The 24,032-nt window shown below is 36.3% G+C and overlaps 1 protein-coding gene across 1 annotated transcript; it reads left to right on the top strand.

Annotated features, from left to right (window-relative positions):
* The first annotated feature begins 5,626 nt into the window (after positions 1-5,626).
* LOC118747605 (antifreeze protein Maxi-like) lies at positions 5,627-23,159 on the top strand. The gene is made up of 3 exons (XM_036481656.1): positions 5,627-6,593; positions 22,123-22,977; positions 23,046-23,159. Exons 1-3 carry the CDS (start codon positions 6,552-6,554, stop codon positions 23,157-23,159), a joined length of 1,011 nt encoding a protein of 336 aa, XP_036337549.1. The 5' UTR covers positions 5,627-6,551.
* Positions 23,160-24,032: the final 873 nt, after the last annotated feature.

Genomic DNA, 24,032 nt, shown 5'->3' with positions numbered 1-24,032 from the left:
AGCAGCTGGAGTAACCGTAGAAAATTAGAAAAAAGCGACTAAGCGCTGCATAGTCAATTCAAATGCGCTAACAAACTTACCAACAACACAGCTACATACATACATACATTCCTACTATCATCGTCTCTGTATGCGAGTGTGTATGCATGTGCGCGAGTGTGTTTCATGTTGTAGTTATTGTTGTCATGTTTTGTTGCCCTGGTGCTTATGCTACCGCGCCGGCAGTGGCAACGGCATTTACAGCGCAACATGCAATAACAGCCATTTTTCTAGTTGTTAAGTTAATTTTTTCCATGTTCTTCTCTTTTTCACTCGCTGGCCGTTGATAGCGCGCTGCCGCGTCGTGCCGCGCCCTACCTTACCGCACCGCATGCTTACATTCCGTATCTTTGTATATACACTCACTCGCTCAACCACCGCCCCAGCCAAAGCCACAACCAGTCGTACGTTTATTTGCTTCCTTTGGCTTGCCTGTGTCTTCTGCTGCTGCTGCTGCTGCTACTCAACGCCCAGCGCGCGCACACACTCGCACACTATGCGAGCGCGCCACCTCATGCCACCACCTCTCTTGCCACTCCGACCCACCCCTCTCACTAACTTTCAACGCTTCTTTTGATTCGCGTTGTCGATTTTTCGTTGTCACTTCTCGCATCTCGCTCGCACTCCTTGCGCATTCAATCGGTGCGCTGCTGTCGCGAGTCCCTGCCTGCCTGCAGATACTTTATTTATGGCCGCAGTAGATATGAGTCGACGACTACAACGACGGCTGTGTAGTATCTTGTAGATACAGTTTTGTACGATGTACAAACACACACACACACACACACCGACGTTCAAGCAACCGGTTCAACGCTGGCTGGCTGGCTCTTCAACTGGCTATCAACTATTACTATTTGCTTGCTGTCCGTTCAACCATTCAGTACAATTGACTGCACTTCTCTTGTCGTTGTTGTTGTTGTTGTTGTTGTTGTTGTTATGGTTGTTACTCTATATCTGCGGCAAGTCAACAGAAGTAGCAGCAGCCTGCCCACTTTAATGATTATCATTATTGCCGATGTTACGCTGCTGTCGCTGTTTGTTGTACCAATTTTGTTCGTATGTATGTATGTATGTATGAATGAATGTTTTTCACATGCTCCTCTTGCTGTTGTACGAGTACAAACAATATCTTGTAGGTACATTCTCGTGGTGAGCATGAATGAGCGAATGTACGCACATGCATGCATACATACGAACAGGCGTGCGGCTGCCACCAGTGTTGCCAGGTCGACGATTTGGTCGTTATTTTGAAGATTTTTTACGGCCATGACGATTTGACCATTTTTTTTTGCCCCAATGACGATTTTTCTTATGGTTGGTTCTCAACTTTGAAGATAGTTTTACAGACAACTAAAAATTGCAGTATAAACACTTGTATACCATTTCTGCTAATACATAATTGTAATATCCAAATTAAATCATGTGGCAGCACTAACCGTAGTTGTCGATAAGTAGTTTTCTGCTTTGTTTCATCACTATTTGTGCACTTTTAGGGGTCAAATTCATAGTTTTTCGCCGTGTACTGATACATATTTTATTGAGCGAAGGAAATTATAAATAAATTGTTCAGCAAAACTTGTAAGTATGAATAGTTTTTAATACATATGGTAAAGTTGCAGTTTGCTAACGTTTGATGTTCTCTTAACCGCAGCTGTCGAGCCAAAAGATGCTGCTTTGCAAGAAAACTTAACGCTTGAAGGAGTTTTGGTTGCACGGGACTTACTAAAAGGAAACGGTTGTTCTTGTTTTGAGTTTTATCCAAACACCGATATACTTAAAAGTTTCAAAAATTAAATGTAGCCTTAAAAATTGTACCTGATTAAAGCTTAGCATACAGTTCTCAATAAAATCGAAAAATTCATATAAAATCACACTCAAGAAATGAAAAAGAAATTTCCATCTATAAAAATTTCTTAAACCAGTCTGAATATCTCAAGAAAAAAAACGCTCGTATACTTAGTTCTTTAAGAAAATTTATACCAACGGCAAAGGTCTTTTTCGAGCAACAAAAATAATGAAACAAATTCTTTTTATTTTTTCTAGAAAGCTCTATACATAATATGAACTATTATATGACTTATCCAAAGTTACACTAATCAATTCTAAATTTATCAGACTTTTAAAGTTAAATTGTTTAATTTTCCGAACAAAATTGTGTAATTTTATATTTTAAAAGGCTGATAAATTTATAGTTGATTGGTTCAGCCGGGCGTTAATGATCTAAAAATTAAGAAGAAAATGCGATTTTATTGCAATCAAAAACGTTTTTAGTAAAAGAAATGCGAATTTTAAAAATTCGTTAAAACGTTTAACTTTTTATGTTTTACGTACATCGATCAGAAAATAACCTTTTGATTATTTTAATTTTTTATATGTTTACATGCTAATGACGATTTTTGAGAAACAAACTGACCATTTCTCACTTCAGTTGCCTGGCAACACTGGCTGCCACTCACACCAACAGCAAAATTTGAAGAGCTGCAACAAAAGTATCAGAGAAAAGAAAAAATGTAAACATTTTTGAAGAGAGCAGAGTGCATTACAAGGAGTGACAAGATTTGTGCATTCAAAGGGTGGAAGGGGTGGCGAGTAGATGAGTTAAAGATTAACATATATACATATGTATTTAGTTCTGTTTTTTTAATAATTTTTTTCTATTTTTTAACCCCTGGAAATTTACAATCATTTTCTCAACAAAAAATTTTTTTTTAATTTTTTTTAGTGGTTTGCAGTTAATACACTCACATAAAATAAGTTATCGTTAAGATGTTAAATAGCCGTCGGTGTAAACACATCTATAGATCTACAATCAAAAGCTTAAAAATCCCGGCTTGTTGATGCCCTCGCGAGAAAAATGCAAGACACCAGCGCCACACCAAAAATGCAGGGCTGGCAAAGTGGAATGATCAAACCATATGAGGGAGCAAAATTCCGCAATTTATCTCGTTGAACGAACGTATCACCGCAATCCACAAGATTTTTAAGCACCTCAATCAGTAACGCCTACGCCACGGAAGAACCAAAGATCTCTCCTGTGAGCACTTGGAGCGCACTTAACCATAATATTAGAGTGGCAAGTAAAGGGGTATTTGGTCTCAGTATTGGTAAATTCAGCCTCCACAAGAAAACGTTTGATAGAAAACTGATGGACTACAGCAGGGCCCAGTGTTCGAGACCTACATATTATGTTGCAGCCCAGATACCAACCAGCAATTGTGCCATACGATATCTGCTCAGCGAGCACCCTCTTCAAAAAACCGTCGAAAAAGTACATAGCTGCAATTTCTGGGAACCTGAAAGAACAGCTGTTATGTCTGAATGTCAGAGACCTGAGAAATAATAAACCAAAGCGCTCAGTTGAGGACGATGGAGTTGATGTCACACTACTAGACCATGTATCTCTCAGGAAAAGTCTTTAAAGGATCATGGAATTATTGGTAAAAATCGTAGGCCGCAACAACCGGACTTTTGAATCAGTATTTTCGAAGTGGGATATAAAAACAAAGCTAAAGTGTTTAGAGGTAAACGGAGCTAAGACGCAATACATTATCAAACAAACACCAAGCGTATTCGCAACGCGGCACTCAAGCCTACTAAAGAAGGTTTCTTCTGTGCTGAAAATACCAAGTAGGTAACTACATAGAAACGACTGGCGGTTATAGCGCCAATCAAAACAAAAAGAAATACATAAACGGGCATGGATTAGGGCCGGGAGTTCTAACCGCATTTTTTGACTATCCGGATAATTCTAATATTCGATTATCTAATTAATGAAATGTTCTATAATATATTTTGCACGCGATCGACTCAGTTCTACAATTTTATGAGTGAGTGAGAATGATTTTATGAATCCATTCAAATACTGTTTAGAATTTCCGTATATCACGCACCTTCGGATAACTAAATCTACGGATATTATTCTTATATTAGCATACACGAATATCCGGATATCGGCATATATAGATAGTCCCTGCCCTAGAATGTACAATAACTAAAAAAAATATTAAGTATACCCATTTTTTGCTGTTATTCAAATTTTCTTTCGTGCCCTTTCCTGAAAACAGTCAAAAGATCCGATTTTGTGTTTTTTTTTTTGTGACAGATCATTTAAAATGTGTTTTCGAAATTTACAGATCTCCTTAACGTCATGAAACAGTGCATAGCATAATGCATTTTTTCACTTCATAGGAACTGAAGTTGAGTTCAATCTAGTAGAAATGAAGTATCTCAGATTTTACTGGCCGTTTGGTAACTCGGATCCGGCAAGTACGATCATTTTCATGACAACAAAATCTTGTAACGTCTTCACGACGTGAACATTTATGATTTTCGCAAATTATCATTGAATTAAATTTCTTCTCTATATTTTGCCTTAATATATAATACATGTAGTAGTACATACTGGCCTGCCACTGCGGTTATTCCTATCACAGCATTTTAGCAGCATACTGTTTCTTCACCTCCTGACGGCACCCGGTGTGGCATAACTGCACTGCTTAGCGCGATTCGCCTGGTCTTGTACAGCATGTTTATTGCTGTTCTTGTTGTATGTTTCTGAACTCCTTGTACTTACCTACCATGCCACACCGCAGCACAGCGCGCACTCATTTACCATTATCATCATTTGTTAGTGTTATTTGTGTTGCTGTTGTTATTATGTTTTATCCACTTCTTGTTCTTCAATTTGCTTTTGATTGTTGCTACTCTTATTACATATGCTGTATTTAACTTTTCTTATAACTCTCTTAGCGCAGCGTACACCGCACACCACCGCACACCGATCTCTGCTCACATAATTTTTCACATGCAAACACACACACACAACGGCTTGCATACGACTCCAACAATACAACTCACCGCTCAAATGCATTTTACGCGCTCTATACTTCTGTGTGTTTGTTTACACAGTTTTTAATGCATTTCACATTGGATTTTCTTGCGCTCTCAGCTCACTCGCTCTGAGTAGCTTTTACTGCATGTGTGCGTCTGTATGTGGTGGTGGTGGTGTATCTGTGTGTGGGTTTGTGAATTCGCTCACCGCTTTCCTCTAACATTTATCCCTTGCAGTATGCTACGTTAAATGTGTATGCGCACGCTTGTGTGTGTGTAGGTGTGTGTGTTTGTTTGTCTCACTGCTGCGATTGCCTGATGTTTTCTTGATGTACTCTCATGTACTGGTGGTTGTTGTTGTTGTACGGCACTCGTTATTGCTACGAGTATTGCCATAGTAGCACTCAACCCACCACTGCCGCTGCCATCTTCACTAACACCAACACCCGCAAGCAAGCCAGCCATGCTATCACCATTATCGTTGCTTTACTTGTTCTGCGTTATGTTGTTGCTGCTGTTGTTGTTGCTGTTTTTCTTATTGTTATTGTGGTTGTACATCGTGTCGTTGTTGATGTTGATGTCGATGTCGTAGTTCGTTGTCGTTGTCGTTGTACATGCATTGCCTGGCTCTTGCTGTTGCTGTTGTTGTCGTCGTCATCATCGTCGTGTCGTCGTGTTGTAATTCCCATTTGTTGTACAACTTTGTACTTGCTCATGTTGGAAATTCATGTTAGTCTACTTTTGACTGTTACGCAGATTGTTTGCATCGTTGTACCGTGTCGCTCGTTTGCTCGTTGGCTCGTTGGCTCGCACGCTCCGCCGTACGTTCGATCGAATGGCCAGTTGTTTAGTACGCGTTTGCTTGCTAGTAGTAGCCGTTTGCTGCTATTAAGACACTAGTAGCTACATACATACGTAGTGGAAAAAAAGCTCGCCCACCGGCCCGCCGCCATCAATCAGTGCTGTCAGCACATCTCACCACTCACTGGTTCAGTTGACCAACAATTCGCGCTCTCACGGGACTATTCGAAGTGTTCAATGAATTTGTGCGGAAACAAGTGATTGAATTAATATCTAAAAAATTTTGAAACTACTTTACTACTAAATAGGTACTAAACGTGATTTTCAATCGAAACTACGAATATGTATTACGGCGCTTAATAAACTCAACTTTTGTGCGCGAATAGCGGAATAGCGAAAAAAGAAACAGTGAAATCGCGCGTGTACAAGAAAACTTGAAACTTGCGACGGCAAAAGTGCAACGAGGCGTAGAAAAGCTGTAAAAAAAAGCGCCGGTAGCCGTAGCTACTTTCGATTTAACCGCAAAACTATTAGCTTTAAAGGGGATTAACTAATCGGAAACTGCAATGATTTCCATAAATTAAAAAATTAAGTGCACCGCCAGCAACAAAAATAAAAAAAAAGTTACATTCTTGCATAATTAGTGCAGTGAAGGGTCGGTGATTTGCCACCCCACCTATGCCGTGTGCTGTGTGATTTAAGTGTAAATTTTCCATAACTATAAACCAAAAAAAAAAACGTGCATATTTAGTAAAACTTCGAGCAATGCAAGCGAAAAAATTTTAGTTGTAGATAATCGCCTGCGGTTTTGTGCCGACGCTTGCATACAGAATTGAATTAGTTTTAATTTTTTATATATTTTCGCCGCATCATAACATTAAATGACAGTGCACAGTAATGACAGTGGTGTGTGTTTAGTAATGGTGCGTATATTTTTTAAATATTTTGTAAAATAATTTCTCATATTATCTACTTAGTACCTACCGAAAAATAGTTACTGAATGTGTTGGCAACTCGAATAAACTCTTGCTTTGATAGTCTGTTGGACAATTTCAAAGTGTCTAAGGCCCGCTTTCTCATGTAAGTTTTAAAATTTAACTGTGCTTCAATCTACATCATTTGAGAACAAAATTCATTTTTAAAGGGCAGATAAATTTTAAAACCTGCTTAAGAAAACGGTCCTAAATATATTTAGCTTTTCATAAAAAAAAATTGATGATTATTTCTAAACTTTAGAGAAAGAGCGCAGAAAGACCAAAAATATAGCGAGGTGTTAAGTATTTTTTCTGCAAATGAGGGAATCAACTGATTTATGCCGCCCTCGAATGTCGAGTTGTAGTGCTTATGAAGGGAATCTTTCCTCTCTGAGTTTGAAGAGCGCCTGCCGGACCTGGCGATCGCTAATAAAATCAGTAGTTTCTATAATTTGCTGCTTAATGCCTTTGCTGTTCCATCGGGTACCCAATGAATGGTGTCTCAGCACTGAGAATGGGAAAAAGGCTGAATTACTAAACCCCTGGAAGCATTAAACTTAGTGATTGCTCTGAGTTCGGACATATTTTGAATGATTATGAAGATTATTTTGTTGGAAATCAAACTGGGAATGCTTATACGAAAAATGCTGAAACTGTTATAAATCACGTTTTTAGTCATAAATTTCTATCATCGAATTACCCAAATATTTTTATTTAAAAAACCGGTTGCTGGTGTATTTGTTTGTACGTAGTTTAGCAGTGCAAAATTCCGGTGTAGGTGCGCTCGTAATTATTCTCCTCAGTCGCTTAGATTGATTTAAATGAGATTTTATGTTTGGTGTTATGGAATCACCTGGATGGGTGTGAGCTGGAATTGGATCCCCTAGGAGAGGTTAGAGTCGAGATACAAAAGAATTTGTAGTCCTATCTGACTCACAATTGGATTATAGGGTAGATATGTATGTATATTAGCCCAAATATTTGCGCAAACGAATTATTGATGAGGTGGCTTTGGTGTTGAGATATTTGCAAAAGCCATATTTCCCGTTGGCTTCTTAAGATGGTCAATTCTAAAAAAATGCAGAGCTGTGAGTGTCGCTGAAATCGATTTATTTGCGAAATTCATACATTTGGCTCATATAGAGAATATGACATGTGCGAGGAAAATAATTTCATCCGCTATTTAAAAACTATTGGTGATTGGATTTATCTCGATAGATGGTGATGAGTGTACATAAAGCGTTCGTGATTTAGTTTATCAATGTCCGAGAAGGCTTACGAGCTCATTAGAACCCAATTCATTATCCGTGCCAGAAACTCATATGTATATCTACTCATACGAGTATTGTGAATTGCTTTTGAAGTTATTTGAGCACCACTTGAATGAGTATAAGCCTTCGGAGCATTCCATTGTCTAGAATTTTGGGTAATAGGGCGGAAAGCTACTTAAAGAAGTAAAAATGGGTTACTTTATCAGCAAGATATATTACGGTAAAAGGAGTGGGTTTCACTGTACGGTGAAATCTGGAAAGACAACTTTCTTATGCTACTGCATTAGGAACAACGCTCAATGTATGTATGTATCAGTGGCGGATCCAGGGGGGTAATTGCTGTGTGCTAAGCTTGAAGTAGCATGTTATTTGAGTAGGCCTATCAGTTTTTCGAATTGACTGAATTTTCAAAATTTTGAAATTATGTACTTAATTTAAAATGTTTACTTTTTTTTGTATTTTCGAATAAGTATTGTTTTACACAGTTGAAAGTCACAGCAACTTTGAATATTTCAAAGGTTTAGAAAACAACGGGAATTCCGAAACTGAATTTAATAAAATTATTAAATTTCTTGAGATTTCTAATTTTTAGGATAATTTCCAAAATTTCAAAAACTATCGAAATCCGCGAGATTCTAGAAATTTTGGTAAAATGAGAATATTTTGAAATGTACAAAATTATTGAGATTTTAGAAATTTTTATAGTTTCCAAAATTTTGAGAATTTTATTTATCCTAAAATCCATCCTAAAATGTGAAACATCACAAATTGTCGGAAAATTCTTATGTTCATGGTACTTGTGGTACATATTACCATTTTTGATAAATTCCAAAATTTTTCCACTTTTCTGTACTTTTCCAAAATTTTGTATTGATATAACTCAGTTTGAGAATTTTAAATTTTTTGAAAATTTTGAAAACATCAACAGCCAAAAAATTTTTTGAATCTTCAAGAATTACGAAAATGTTTACATTTTAAAAAACGACGAAATATGAAAATGTTTTTAACATTCGAAATCTTTTAATTTGGTTTGATCAATTTTGTATATTCGACACTTTTGCTTAGGTAAAATTTGTTAGAATTCCTACAATTGCTACAATTTACAAAATTTTTGAAAAATAAATTCTATTTTCTATAAGTCTAGAATATTGAATTATTGTGATTTACTAAAATTTCTCAAATTCACAAAGTTTTGAAAGTTTAGAAAATTTTGGAATCCCACTCAAGTTATTTAAAATGGAAAACTTCAAGAAACTCAAAACTATCAAAACTCTAAAAATTTTAAATTGCGGTGTTTTTTTAATTTATATACACGATATATGTTTAAAAATATATATATATATATACAATTTATTTATTTAGAGTTGGTGAAAAGTTTTTAAAGTATGAATATACTGGAATCTTTTTAAACTCATTCTCCGCAGAATATCACTTTCTCTAAACCTTTTTCAAACCTCATTTTGCTGCGGTTTTTGAGATCATCTGGTCATACTGTAATTTAGAACCAACGTATAAGCTTAATTTCTAAGCATTTGGTAAACACCACACGATAAGGCTTTCAGTTAGGGCCTTTTCAATAACACCTTTTTGAAAGCTGTATTAGAAGATAAGATTGCCCTGGTATTCAAAGGCAGATGAGAACGTTTGTTTCCAAAACAAAAGGTAGTATTGGTGCCTGTCTGGTGTCAAGTACTGCCTCACCACCATGCATAGCTATGTGGTGTAGCAGAAAGCGTCGAGATTCTGGACCTTCCCTGCAAACACAATGGAATAAGGAATCGAACACTGAAAGTCTCTCGTTCAAAAGGTCAAAAGATTTGTTTGTTTCGGTGCTGCCAATCAATAAGATTGATACCCAAATTAAAGTGGTTGTTTTTGATTCGAATATTATTTTTTTTATTTGTAATGGAAGTCAGTTTTAGGCAAACAAAGGTGAATCATTTGTTCGAATATCAGATGAAGAAAATATTTATACGGATGCCACTTTACCCAAAGCACTTTTGGTCTCTTTTTCTAACAAAAGTCATTTTCTATAAAAGCGAATAAGCGATATATTTTTTTTTGTTGTCAAAAACACCAAGTTAAAAGCGCTTCGCTCCATTTTAATGATTACCTGTAGTTTACGATCATTTTTTTATTATCCTAAACCGGAGTTATGAATGCGCGCAGCTGTGCTGTGGGCTATCGAGCTATTGGCTTTTAGTTTATTTTACGTACTTGTTTGCTTCGTTTAAATGTGCGATAAAAATTTTTATTTGGGTTAGAGTTGAACTGAAAGCCGTTGCTTTAATGAATTCGTAATACACGTTTTATTATGATTAGATAATTTATGGATAGAACAAAGTGATGTGAAGAAGTCAAGTGAAGCTGCTTAATAAGGTAGCTAATTGCGAATGCATAAAAGAGGCAATGGATTGGTGGTAATCAAAATATGTAACTGTAGAAACAAAATTTTTTAATCCTAATACATCTACCGTTATTCAGGCACACTTCAAATTTGCTGTTACACACACACACATTTAAATATTTCTGTGTGCTATGACTAAGCAACTCTTAAAAACCACTAAGTAAGTAGTAAGTATGTACATGTGTCAAAATATTATCACTCTTGTTCCACATAATATTATCACTTCATTGAGTGAATGCAAATTTTAAAATAAAAATGCTGCAATAAGTAATATTTCCTATCACTTGGTGTCTGAATGAGCTACTATGTAGTAGTGTCGTCATTGGTAATCGACATTGATAAATGGCTTTGTTTGACTAATTTGTAAATTCGTATTTTAGATCGTACTGCGATTAGCGCTTGTTTTGCTATGTTTTCCTAATTAACCGTAGTACGAAGTACATAAAAGATAATTTTTTAATTTAGTTTAATTTGACACTTGTTAGAACTTGTGAAAATTTTAATAGAAATTTAAATATCTATCAGTACAGTATGACCTTAGTTAATGAGACAAACTAAAATATTTTAATATATGAAACTTGATAAAATGGCCACTGGCGGGCTTTAGTGTAAAATAATGGCTAGGAAAAACTAAAATTTCCTTATGGGCACTAAGGCGTATTGAAAAGCTGGTAGCACCATTCGTTCATTTCTTTTGGGGCCTTTTTTCTTTGCGCCTCTGTAGTCGAGTGGTTAGAGGTGCGCACTACAACTCTGTAGGTCTAGGGCACGATTCCTGGTCCGAGCAACGTCCAAAAAATAATAGTGATCGCCATTCGGCAGGCAATGGAAACCCTCCGGCAGGCAGGAAAACAATCTTCTCATTAAAACCATTTGCTGTTCGGAGGCGGTGTAGAACTGTAGGTCTCTCCCCTTTGTGTGACAACATCACTAAAATCGGAGGAAAAGCTAGGCCAACCACTAACAAATATTTAAGCGCTAAATATTTATTTATATACTGTTACTCCCAAAATTGAGCGCATTTTAGTATAATAATGTGCAAATTTCAGATGTCTAAGTATTCGCGTTGATTTATGTGAATTTTTTCTGCTGGCTGTCCTACGCATTTTTTTCATATAAAAAAAATTCTGAAAATTGTTTATATGCAAAAAAATGCGTAGGACAAGTCAACAAAAAAAATTGCACATTATTGCACTAAAATTTAATGGGCTATAAAACTGCATACCTGGATTCTTTTTAGAAATTCGTATTAAAAAGTTTGCGATTTTGCTGAAACTTTGCAGATTTTTCTTAATTTTTGTACAAAGTATCATTCTTGGATTTAAAGGGAGTTTGCTAAAATATAAGCCATATTTTAATACAAAATTAACAAGAAATTTTTAACATTGCGAATATTAAAATTGGTTTTTGTTGGTTTTATTCATCTTATCTTATGCTTCATACATTCATAGTACTATGAATATTAACACAAAAGAGCCGTATGCTCAATTTTGGGAGTAACTGTATGTATTTATTCTTTCTTGATGAATTTTCTCGCCTCAAACAGCTTCGGTCAATTTTTCAAAGGTCTAAATAGTGAGAATTTGTGCTTCTGAGTAATAAAGCATTCCAAAAAGGAGTTTTTCAAGTGGGTTTATTTATGAAATAAAGTTTCATGTCCAAAAAAAAATACAATCCGGAGTTTTTATGAAAATTCATAAAAAAAATTTTAGTTTTTATGACATTTATGAAAAATTCGAAAATTTAGCAGAGACCGTAAGGGTTATAAACTTTATAATAAAAATTATAGTGTAACCATTAGAGTTGGATTTATATTTTTCTAATAAAATTTTATGAATTTTGTTTTTCCCGATTAAAAATAATTGTTTCTTCTGGATTTTTATTTTTCGATGACATTATAATCGTTTTTTTCAGATTTAATATTTAAGATCATAAAAGATTTAAATACGGGTCATAAAAACGCAGTCTCCACCATAAACGTATGTTCAGATAGGCCGCTAATCGCGCAATTGGCCAAGCTTTCTCGCTTAAGACGCTAATTGAGCTCGATTTACCTTACAAAATTCAATTCTTAATTGCTCGTTCACTGTTTGTTTGAATGCTAAGTGAATGCACTTTTTCATGCAGGCCTGCTGCTCATGTTTTAATTTGACTTTGAGGTATGTTTATTGCTTGTTTCTGGTCCTCCTATACAGCTGATATTCCATCAGGGATGGAAAATCTAATTTTCAATTGTACCCAATTTGCGGAAAAACTATACGTAAAACTAGATAAATGCAAGAATCCCTTCGGGCAGTTCGAGACAACACTTTTTTTCGAAATGGTGAAATCACTTTACTCCAAGTTCTTCGATATTCTTTTTGTATCATTTGTAGATATGCCTCTTCACAAGGGAGGCAGTCTATTGGACAAGTTACTCACAAGAGCAAATGCGTTGAAATATGAATAAAAGTAGGAACTTATTTCCTGAAAATTTATTTGACTACGTCCCAAATGTACCTAAAATGGTGTGTGTTTTTAACGCATGTACATACTTCCAAGTAAATAAAGGTACCAACAAATGGTACAATTGTACCAACTTTTCCATCACTGTAACTAATCGAGCAGCTGACTGCGTGCGTGAACACCAAAAAGCGGTAGCTCAATTAAAAGGTTAATTGACTCAATTCAATTTCTGTCTGAACTTCATATGACGTTTAAAAATTATCGAAAAATTAAAAATCTAAAATAACGATTATTTTGGTACGAAAAAAATAAAAATTACAATATATGGTTGATTCAACGATCTGAAAATAAAAATCTGTATATTTAACGGTTATTTTCGTTTCCTGCAATTTTGAGACTTGGAAAAAGTAATTTGAAAAAAAGTAGAAAATACTTCACACTTACTTGGTCATATCTAGAAAACGCTCTACGTACTTTAAATCTCTAAACGTAAAAAAAATTTATTTTATTTTTTTTTCAAATCGAATAGTCAAAGCTAAATTGACTTATATTGGGTTTGTGCAAAATGTTTTTGACCGTATGTATTTCCGATAGTTGAAACACACACGCACAGATGCCTATCTACATAGTTCTAAGTGTAAGCAGTCCCACACGGAAGGTGCCATTTGAATAATCGAACAGCAATAAATCACGGCCGCCACAGTGGAGCAAAATGTGGCGAAATCGTGGAAATCTACATGTGTGTGTCATCGCGTATCTGTTGTACACTGCCACAAAGTGCATGCAAACATATGTATGTACGCCGTTATTTACATGCTTCTAAATGTGCATACATACAACGGCAAATGCCACATTTTCAATTAATTTCGAGCCAACTTTGCTGTCCAAAGCTTTTGCATTCGGCTGTAGTATGACTTTGTGTGCGAAAGTGAATTCAATTTTTTTTCTTTTCATGAAAATAGGTAATTGCGCAATTTTCATTTACTTATTTCGTTTTTTTTTTGTTTTTTTTTTGTTTGTATTATTTCATCCTCACTTCTTGTCAGCCTTTGGCACAACAGCAATTCGAATTGATTTTTAATTACAACTTTCATGTTGTACAACAGCTGCTGCTGGCTGGCTGGCATTGTTGCCACAATCAGTGCGCGCAACAAACAACAACAACATATCCGCCATGGCGACATGGCGAAAAACATGCGCTACTGTTTTGCCTTCAGCTTGTGCAGTGTGTGTGCGATATCTCGTACGCTATCGAGATGTATTGCTTGCTATTTATGCTTGTATGCTTATACGAAGGTGTTTCTGTTCTTCTATGCACCTACAAGCAACTACAAGCGCTGGCTGGCTGGCTGATATCAGTTAGTGGGGAAAAACAGCGTTCAGGCGTTCAAGTACAAGTGTTGGCTGCTTGACATGATTTGATGCGGCGCGCCGAACGCCCAACCGCCCGCACGCCTGGCCGCCGGCAACCGGCAACCGGCACTGCCACTCCTCCCTTGCTGGCAAGCGCTTTTGGTGCCAGCGCGCTTGTATCGCTTATCAGTCTGCCGCCGTGGTTGTGTCTATTGCAAACATTTTATATGTTCAATTGATGTTGCTGCCGGCGCGCTGTTGAGTTGATTAAAATTTGTTGCATTTTTTAGAGATGTTCAATGTACATATGTTTACCTAAGCATACAAGCAACGGTTACTGTTATATGTACAATATTTGTGTAGTTACAAGTAGTGACATTCGTTGCCAGCAAATGGCTGCGGGTATGTACATGTGTATGCATGTTCTTTGAATATCGTAAATTAATTTGCCTTGCTCTATGTTTGGGTCTTTGACTTTGCTTGTGATCTGGTTAAATATATTCTTAGATTTTTTGGCACATTTACAAATCTAAAGTTCGCCTTGCGGGTAGCACTTACTTTAGAATAAATATGTATATCGAGGCGGATATAAAATGCTAGCGGTACTCGTATATGAAAACACGAAGCGCAGTAAAAATTGCTGATTAAACAAAAAGCTATAAAACATTTGTTTTTCTCTCTTGACGTTATCTGCGGAAAAATCATCTGTTTTACGTTTTACTCTTCCATGTAGATATTTTCATAATTTATCTCACAAAATATGTTATTACTGTTATGCACTGTATTAAGCACGCAGATATGACTCTCAGGCGAATTCGTTTTTAAATTTTTTATATTTTTTTTCAGGAAAATCTAAAGCATATTTTTGCTTAGATATGTATGCTCAGAATTTTATAGAGACAAAGAAATTGTCGGATAATAAAAAAGTGAATTTTTACTGACGGCGTTATTTTTTTTATTTTAAAAATTTTAACAATTTAACACTAAGAAAATTCAAAATATTCAGACAGTCAAAGCAATGATAAAGATCATATATGTATATCATCGGCTTTAGCTTTTATAGGAAGTTTTATTATATTTAACTACGAAAAATTTGACGTTTTTTATTGCAATTTCTTAAATAATATCCAGTTTTCAATCAGTTTTCATTTTCATGGCGTTCTGAGCACTAGAACCTAAGCTGCAGCTTGGGCCGCATGTCTTCTAGTTACTTACTCTTCATTTGCGATTATCTCAATATGCTCGGAAGATTTCCAAAAATCATAACCACCGTCGGGCTATTTTCTATAAGTGTTTTAAATCTGTAATATCTCTAACTTGAAGGAAGAAATTTTCATTTGAAGCAAAACTTTTTTATTGATCTCAAAAAAATGCTGAATTTTCAGACCACCAAAAATTTAACTTTTAAACGGATATGATCACCATTTTGGAAAAAGTTTTTATTTTGACAAATCAAATCGCTCAAGTACACAATATACATAAATGCATACATAAATCTTTATGGGTGCGGGAGCCAAAAAGTACAGAAAAATTTATGACTTTTGTTTTTGTGATTTGTAGATGGTCCATCCTACTCTAGTTATCATGCTTTTCATTCAAAAATTCCAAAAAAATTCATAAGGCATGTACAATAAGACACTTTTGCAGAATTTACAGCAGGAATTGAAATGACATAAAATTTAAGTCACAACAAAATGCCAGACATTTTTATAAACGTGATGACATATGAGAGTTTTTAATGCCAAACATTGTCATAAAAAATTTTGTCATTTAATGCCTAGTGGAAACTCAGCATTAGCTTATTAAAAAAAGAGGTACTGTCGCTGCTAAAAAAAAAATCTATCGGCGCGTCAAAAGCAGTACCAATATAACACAAAAGGAAAATAGTTTTGAAAAGAAAATAGTCAAAAATTAGACTGAAATATGTGGAGAGCAGAACCCTCTCCTCACGTACGCCAAGAATAGTTCGGTTGTTCATATCGACTGCTGAGTGGAAGATCGACCTATCTTGGCAGCCAGTTCGAAAACGCCCTATCTCAAAAAACTTTTCAAGAACGCCCTATTTCAGAATTTTATTGAAAAACACTCTATCTCAGAATTTGTTTGAAGAACGTTCTATCTCAGAATTTGGTTAAAAAACGTCCTACGTGAACTGGAATTATTTTGATATTTTCCGTTTTTAAATCAACAGCTGGTATAGGGCATTCTTAAAAAAAATTCTGAGATAGGACGTTTTCAAACCAGCTACCGAGATAGTTCGATCTTCCACTCAGTCTTCGATAAGTGACATCCTCCGTAAGGCTCAGTAAAATGTGTCTTCTGCCCAGTGGTTTAAAAAGTGTATGACATTTTGCTCCTCTTCTATTTTTTTTTTTACAATTAAGGCAATAGTCCGGTGCGTCCGCCCTTAGGCTTATGTCACGGGAGCCACATATGTAAGTAGTGGTCCATAACAGTTCTTAAAAGAAAGGGAATTTCTTTTCTGTTTTAATTTAAGAGCACAGATTTTAGTCTCTGTTTGTAAACATGCCAGGCTTCCATCGTTCATTGGGTAATTCGGATTTGCGATCTCTTGTTTATTATTTAAAGGTAGCCATTGTTAGACCTTAGGGATGTTCACATATGGGTGGCTGTAAATTTCGTTGATGATTTACATACATAAATAGTGCTGAACCATTTTTTTCAGAGAGCTAAGACATTTTCTAAGGGACGTCGCATTGTCAATGTGTTGTTGTTAAGCGTTAAGGACTGTCAGAAAAGATAAAAGCATATTTCTTCTCAGTAAGTATGAGCAACACGGGAATAGTCGAATGGTCTAAGATTCCCGTGGGCCTACAGTGCAAGACGCCTTAATACAAAAATTTTTGGCGGAGACGACTGAGTATTTCTTAGCGTTTAAAATTGCTAAAGACCCAAGTTCTCAATCCAATCGAAATTCAATTCAAATAGGCTCACAAAATGAGTAGATCAATGTAAGGATGATAATAAAAATCGCCTAAAAATCGCCTAAAAATCGCCTTCCGAGTTAGATTTAGTAGTACGTTTTCTGGTAACTAATGACTACAACTAAAAAATATTAATTTTAAATTATTGCAGTAAAAATTCATCACAAATGGGTGACAGTAACAGCAGTCACGAAAACAACAACAACAAACAGTAACGTAAGAACTACACGCATGTATACATATTTACGTATATAATACGTATATGTATGCATGTGCTCTCGTGTATGTATATACATACATTAGGGTAGTCCAAAAAGAAGCAAAGTCCAAATTTGTATACTCTCATGTTCTATACCATTTTTTATTTTGAATTAAAAAAATATTTAGAGGTCGCCAAAATTTTCCATATATTTTATATGGAAAAAACAATTTTTCCTATAAATGTTATAGAATTCTTAAAAATCAATATTTTTCGATCGGAAAACTCTAGTTATCTTCAGGAGATTTCCAATAATAATAATACCCAATATGAACTATTTTTTATAGGTCCCCCATAACCCCAAAAAATTGTTTGTACAAAAAAATTGATAAATAAATCATTTGGTATTATTATTGAAAGTCTCCTAAAGAGAAATAGAGTTGTTTGATCGAAAAATATAAATTTTCAAGAATTCTGTGCCATTTCTAAGAAAAATTAGTTTTTTTCCAATATAAAATACATAGACAACTTTGAGCGACCCCTAAATATTTGTTGATTTCGACATAAAAAATAGTGGTATATTTTTTCGATATAAAACAATCCTAGCGATGAGGCACTAAAATTCGGACTATACTCCCCCCTTCCTCCCACAAGCATTTTTGGATCACCCTAATGTACATACATATGTAAGTCCAAGTACACATGTAAATACCAATGTATATACATAAATACACATAATGACAATCTGGACGCTCTATAAGTGCCTTAACCAAGCGCAGAGGAGATTATGGCGATATCGACGACGACGGCGACGATGAATTTGTCCGTCGATAACGTAATGGCAAGGCTCCAAGTAAATAAGTAGGAGCGGCAGATTCAAAGCGTGTTCAATCAAACTGATTGCCGGCCATGATTGCTGAAGTTGTTTGCATTTAGTATTCCACTTTTTTCCAACACTTTCAATAATAATATTTTTTTTTTCATTTTAAGTTGGATATGTTTTCGCTTTTGTTATGTCAACAAGCGTAGTTAATAATTGTTGTTGCTTAGAAAATGTCACACAACGCTCAAGTACACTAAACAACATTTTTACACGCTTACATACATACGCACATCGATATTGCTTATTATTAGATAAATAAAGCAAATGCAGCAAATAAAAAAAATAAAAAAAAAATATGGTTGAAAACATGAGCTGTAATATTACAAATAATAACAAATCAAACACTTTCAGTTGTCACTTGAAACAAGTCAACTTCAGCTGTAACGTCAACAAGAGACAGCAAGTCATATGGATGTAGATATGTATGTATGTATGCATCCCAAAACCAATGCATAGGCATTCACCACCTAGAACGATGGCAGTAGACGCAGGCACAAGCGCTTTGGGAACCGATGTTCTGTTCTGGAAGCAAACTCGTCTACTTATCACTGATGCCACACGCGCTGCAGCAATATGCCACATACCTATGTATGTACATATCTATATACAGTCAGCGTCAAAAGTATGAATACCTTGAAAATTTGACGATTTTTTTTTTCTTTTTCTACCAAATTTATCTTATCTCAACATCTGTACACTATAGATATTAAAGAAAAATTAATATGGGGGTATTTATTAGAGCAATAGAAGCCAAACCATAATTTTTAAAATTTTTGTCGGTCAGACTGTCTATCTGTCTGTATGTTTGTACGCTAATCACTCGAAAACTAATGCATGAAATTAAATGCAGTTTTCACCTGTGTATTGCTAGAGTTTCAGCTTAAAATAAAGAAAGAAAAAAAATTGAGAGTTGCCACCTGTTTGAAAATTGCAGTTTAAGTAAATTGATAAGATAAAATATATGTTGCATTATGGCTGTCAAAATAAAGAGGTTTAAGAAGGCTTACAGCCGAAAATATTTTTGTGGAGGTTGCCACATGTTTGAAAATTTTAATTTAGTTTAATTGATAAGATAATTTAAATATTGCAATATGGGTCTAAAACTGGAGAGGTTTGGTAAAGTTTACTGCCGAAAATACATATTTTTGAGGAGGCTAGCCACCTGTTTTATTTAATGTATTTAATTAGATTGATAAATGAAATATTAAATACGGGTATAAAACAACACAAAAATACTTCTAAGTCGCAGTGAAGCATGCCGGGTAATTGCTAGTTTTTTTTTTATAAAAATATAGTTAAAAAGTTTTTTTTTTATTTCATACAGAACTCGGGAAAATGCAAGAAATCACAAGAAAGTGCAAGCTTCAAGTCGGTAAAAATTACCGTTAATTTCAAAGATTTTTTTTTTTGAGGTTGTTGCGCATTTTCTTCCATATAACGTATGCAAAAAAAAATTCTCTAAACTCAACGGTAATTTTTAACGACTTGGAACTTGCACTTTGTTGTACTAAAATTTAATGTGCTACAAAACTGCATAGTCAAAATTTTTCTAAGAAAACGAATTGAAAAGTTGAAACTTTTAATTAAAATTGTTTGGTATTGCTTGCATTTTATTGAGTTGTGTATGAAATTTAAAAAATTGATTCATGAGGTCTTTGCTCTTGAATGAACTATATTTTTATAAAAAAACGGAAAAATTTGGTATGGAAAATATAAACAAAAAAAAAATCGTCAAAACGATAGGGTATTCATATTTCTAACACCGACTGTATACATACGTATTTGAATACGATACAGTTTGCTTGTTGTTTTTGTTGTAATATCAATAATTTACAATGCACTTATCGGTTTACTGTTATTTTACAACTTTCCAACATTTGCCATCAACGAAAAAGCCATGTAATATTTCTACTTTTATTTATTTATTTAGAATGCTTTGTGTGTAGTTGTAATTACATATTTGCAACACTAGCAAACATGTTTTACATAAATACATACGTATATAAAAATATCTACTTATGTAAATATTTACGTATGTACGTAGGCTAGCCGGATTTACTTGGTATTTGTTAGAAGGAATTTATTATTTATAAAATATATTTGTTAAGACTTACAAATTTGTTGATTTGCGAATTGACATTCTTGTAGTGGAGTTTCCAAATTAATCCGATAAGGAATATTTTCACTTTATTTCCAACCGAAAGATTTACTTTCGCCTTCTGTTAAGAGTGTAAATTTTAAAACTTTAGTGGAGTTTCCCCGAGAAGTGAGAAGGGGTATGTGCATTTTACATTCCTCATTTTCCAAGAGGGATGCTGCTTTGCAATGTAGATAAATGGAGGAATTTAAAAATACTAATGCCGAATTTCCACTAGGCATTGAAATGACAAAAAATTTATGCCATTTAAAAAATGTCATGTGGAAATGAACTTAATTACTATTTTTTTAATGTAATGAATGAAAAGATACTTTTAGGTTATCAGAAAAGCGTGATCACAGTGGAAATTGAAATTTTCCTTGATTGTGAGAAAAACAAGCATAACAAATTTTACAACTAATAATCCGAGATTTCGCTATGTAAAAGGGCTTATTACCGAAACAGCTTTAATTGAGATTATTTTTATATGTAAACGTACTTTAAATTACTATTATTAGTAATGCCGGATTTTCCAGTGGATGGGTGTGTTACCTATTCACCTCTACGTTGCCAGCTGAAATGATTTTTTTTTTGAAAAAGAAGCTCTTCAAGCACCGCGGTTGGTGTTGTTCGAAGCTGGGCACCACTGGCCCGCACAGGGTAGTGGTTGGAGTTTGCTTAGCTTGGACTGCGTGAACTTTACATGAAAAAGATTTCATGAAAATAAATTGCCATTTGAAGACTTTAGAAAAAATATACATACATTAGGGCGGTTCAATTTATTTTTACTATGCGCGTATAGCATAGATGGATTCTACGATGGCAAGCTCCAATTTGATTTTACATCCATTATTTCTTCGGAAAATTTGCTGTGAATTACACGTAGAATCCTTTGGCGCTATACGCGCATAGTTGAAAAAAGTTCGCATACAAATTGACCCGCCCTAACATACACATGCACAGCATTGCTTCATTCCTTTTTTTTCTGACTGCGATGCATTCAGTCGAATAAATTTTTTTTGTAACGATTGTTTTTTTTTTTTTGATCGAGAGATAATTGTTTGGCTTTAAAAACTCGTTTGCAAATCGATTGAACGATTTCAATTGCTTAGCATTAACCAATGCAGTTGTTTATAATTCGCCTACCAAAATACTATTTAGAACCAGGTAGTACCTACTTCAGTGCTTCGTAGACCACGTGGTCAGTGTCAGGCAGAGAAACCTCCACTACAATCTGGTAAATTCGACTTCTTCTCAGCTGTAGCCAGTTTCTAGCGGTTCGTTGCACTAAAACATGCAGTCAAGTACCTACTCACTCCTAGTATCTACTCCTTTTTGTTGGTGTTGCCTTTGCTCAGCCCATCGAATCGTGTAACGCAAATCAGTATTGTCAATCTATTACATGATTTGTCGGCAAGCGGCTAGGCCTTTGAAGGCCTATCGGAGTCTTAAGCGCACATGAGTATACATAGAACGCGTTGAATGATTTGTGTACTTAGCGTTGATTTGTTGACACCAAGTAGACAGCCTAACAAATAATTGCAGCAATCACAAGAAACAAATAAATTGTAATAAAATAAAAAAAAACAAACCGCTCAACTTAAGCAATCGAAGTTTCTTATCAGCGCGCGTCCACACACCGCGTACCGCGTACCACTGATAACAGTACACGTATTTTTAATTAAATTCTGTATTTGTATTTGTTTATCGATTTATATTTGCGCTCTATGGTAGCAAGCATAAAGCCTTCGCGGCTACCAACCTATTGCGCTTACTCCCCTCCTTCCTCTAGTTTGTACACTTTGCAATGCTTCACTCACGATTTTCTTTATTTACAGAACGCCGTTTCAACTCGACCGACTGCATCGCCTACAGCCGCCACCGCACAACCCGTCGCGCCGATCCAGCAACACCCCACGAACCTCAGCACCTCCGCACACACCGCTGCCGCTGCCAACGCGCCGCAGCCCACCCTCACCGCATCGGTTGCGTCCGCTGTCGCAGCTGCTGCCGCCGCCGCCGCTGCTGCTGCAGCAGCCGCAGCAGGCGCTGTACCACCGCCTTCTTCTACCGCCAGCAATAGTCACGCGGACATCAGCGTCGTGCCACCGAAAGGCAGCACGTCCACAGCAGCAACGCCGCTAACCATCACCTCCGCCGCCGCCGCCGCCGCTGCCGCAGCTGCTGCAGCCGCCCAACACCACAGCGCCAACAATCCAATGGCCGTAACATCGACAGTGCCGCCGGGCGCGCGCTCTATATCGCCGTGTTCGGCCGCTGCCACGCCTTACGGCAGCAGTAGTATACCGGGTGGAGCCAGCCTCAGCGCGAGTGGACCCGGAAGTGGTGTAACAGTTTCGGTGATAGGACCACCAGGAAGTGGGCCACCAGGTATGCCGCCAAGTTTGGGCGGCGGACCGCCGGGCGGTCCTGGTGCGGGTGGTATACCACCACCACCGGGTACACCGGGCTCAAATCGTTGCTGTGATACTGGCCGCACAATCTACACGGATCCCGTTAGTGGCCAATCGCTTTGCTCCTGTCAATATGACATACTCAGCTATCAGCGTTTGGCGGCCGCCGGCGGACTTGTCACAGGACCGGGCGGAGTGCCAATAGGCGTCTATCCGGAGGGCATGTCTGCGTACCTATCGGGCATAGCGACCGATCAGCCGCCTTTCTATGCGAATCCGGTGAGTACTTACTGTGTATATACATATCTACTCTCATTTGTATTGTATGTATGTTTGGTTGTTTGTAGGCACAAGTCATTTTTGTAAAGAAAGAAAAAAAAATGTCTTCATTGCAAATTCCGCTGCGGCTGCCGCACCAAGGCATGGCTTGTCCAACATTGTTGTTGTCACTGCATATTTGATGTCATATTTTAATGTGCGCCGTCTGCGACAAATTTGCTTCATCCGAACAGCAACAACAATGCCGCCGCTACCGACAACAATAGCCGCCTGCCTGCCTGCCTTAACAATATAAATTTCTTCACTTTTTTTTGCAATACTTTTTCACCACAACGCTGAGGGTGGTCGCACAACTCTTAACCCGCTTTTGTTACTACAGCTCCAGCCAAGCAACGCTCCCTGACCTCTCTATCTGGGCTTAGCGATATTTCATGCGCTTTGCAGACTTGTCTTTGCTGTTGAAAAAGTGGAAATGTTGAATGGCTCAAAAGAGGTACTTTTTTCCAGCCAAATGCAATACATAGTTTGCATAGTCTATGTGCGGCGACCTTTTGTGGCATGCAACATGCTATGCAACGCCAACGCCAACGCCACCGCACAACGAACATTTGTCCGCCAGCACAGCAACAACAAGCAAGCAAAATAATACAATTGACAATACGCGACGATCACACTTGGGTGTTGGTTTGTTGTTATTTTGGTTAGCCGGCGTCGGTCGTTGGGTCGTTGCGCCGGCGGCGACTGCCCAACAGCGCACAGTGGTCAATAAATGGAATTTAGTGTTCATAATTAACTGGAGCCGTCATTTCTCAACCAATTTGATTATTTTATTTTTATGAAAGCTAATAAAATTTGCAAGAGAGACTAGTTGAGCCCAATTTTTGTTTGTTTATATTAAATTTTTTAGTGCAAAGTGCAGAAAAAGTACTAAGTTTAAATAAGATCGATTCTCCTGTTCCAGCTAATAAAAGTTTCATAATAAAAACTAGTTAAAAGCAATTTTAGGGCTCTCCTAAAATGAAAAAGTAATAATTTGAAATGCTATAAAAAAATTT

Source organism: Rhagoletis pomonella, unplaced genomic scaffold (genome assembly GCF_013731165.1).
Source record: "Rhagoletis pomonella isolate Grant_MI unplaced genomic scaffold, Rhpom_1.0 Rhpom_scaffold_00012, whole genome shotgun sequence".
Taxonomy (NCBI): Eukaryota; Metazoa; Arthropoda; class Insecta; order Diptera; family Tephritidae; genus Rhagoletis; species Rhagoletis pomonella.
The sequence above is the reverse complement of the archived record's forward strand: the minus strand, read 5'-3'. Positions and strand labels throughout refer to the sequence as shown.

What these genes read in the sequence shown, in the direction of transcription:
- LOC118747605 (XM_036481656.1), top strand. Translation starts at nt 6,552, where the DNA reads ATGACAGTGCACAGTAATGACAGTGGTGTGTGTTTAGTAATG. An exon ending in GTGGTGTGTGTTTAGTAATG is followed by an intron (nt 6,594 to 22,122) that starts GTGCGTATATTT and finishes CTTTATTTACAG; the next exon opens with AACGCCGTTTCAACTCGACC. An exon ending in CGCCTTTCTATGCGAATCCG is followed by an intron (nt 22,978 to 23,045) that starts GTGAGTACTTAC and finishes GGTTGTTTGTAG; the next exon opens with GCACAAGTCATTTTTGTAAA.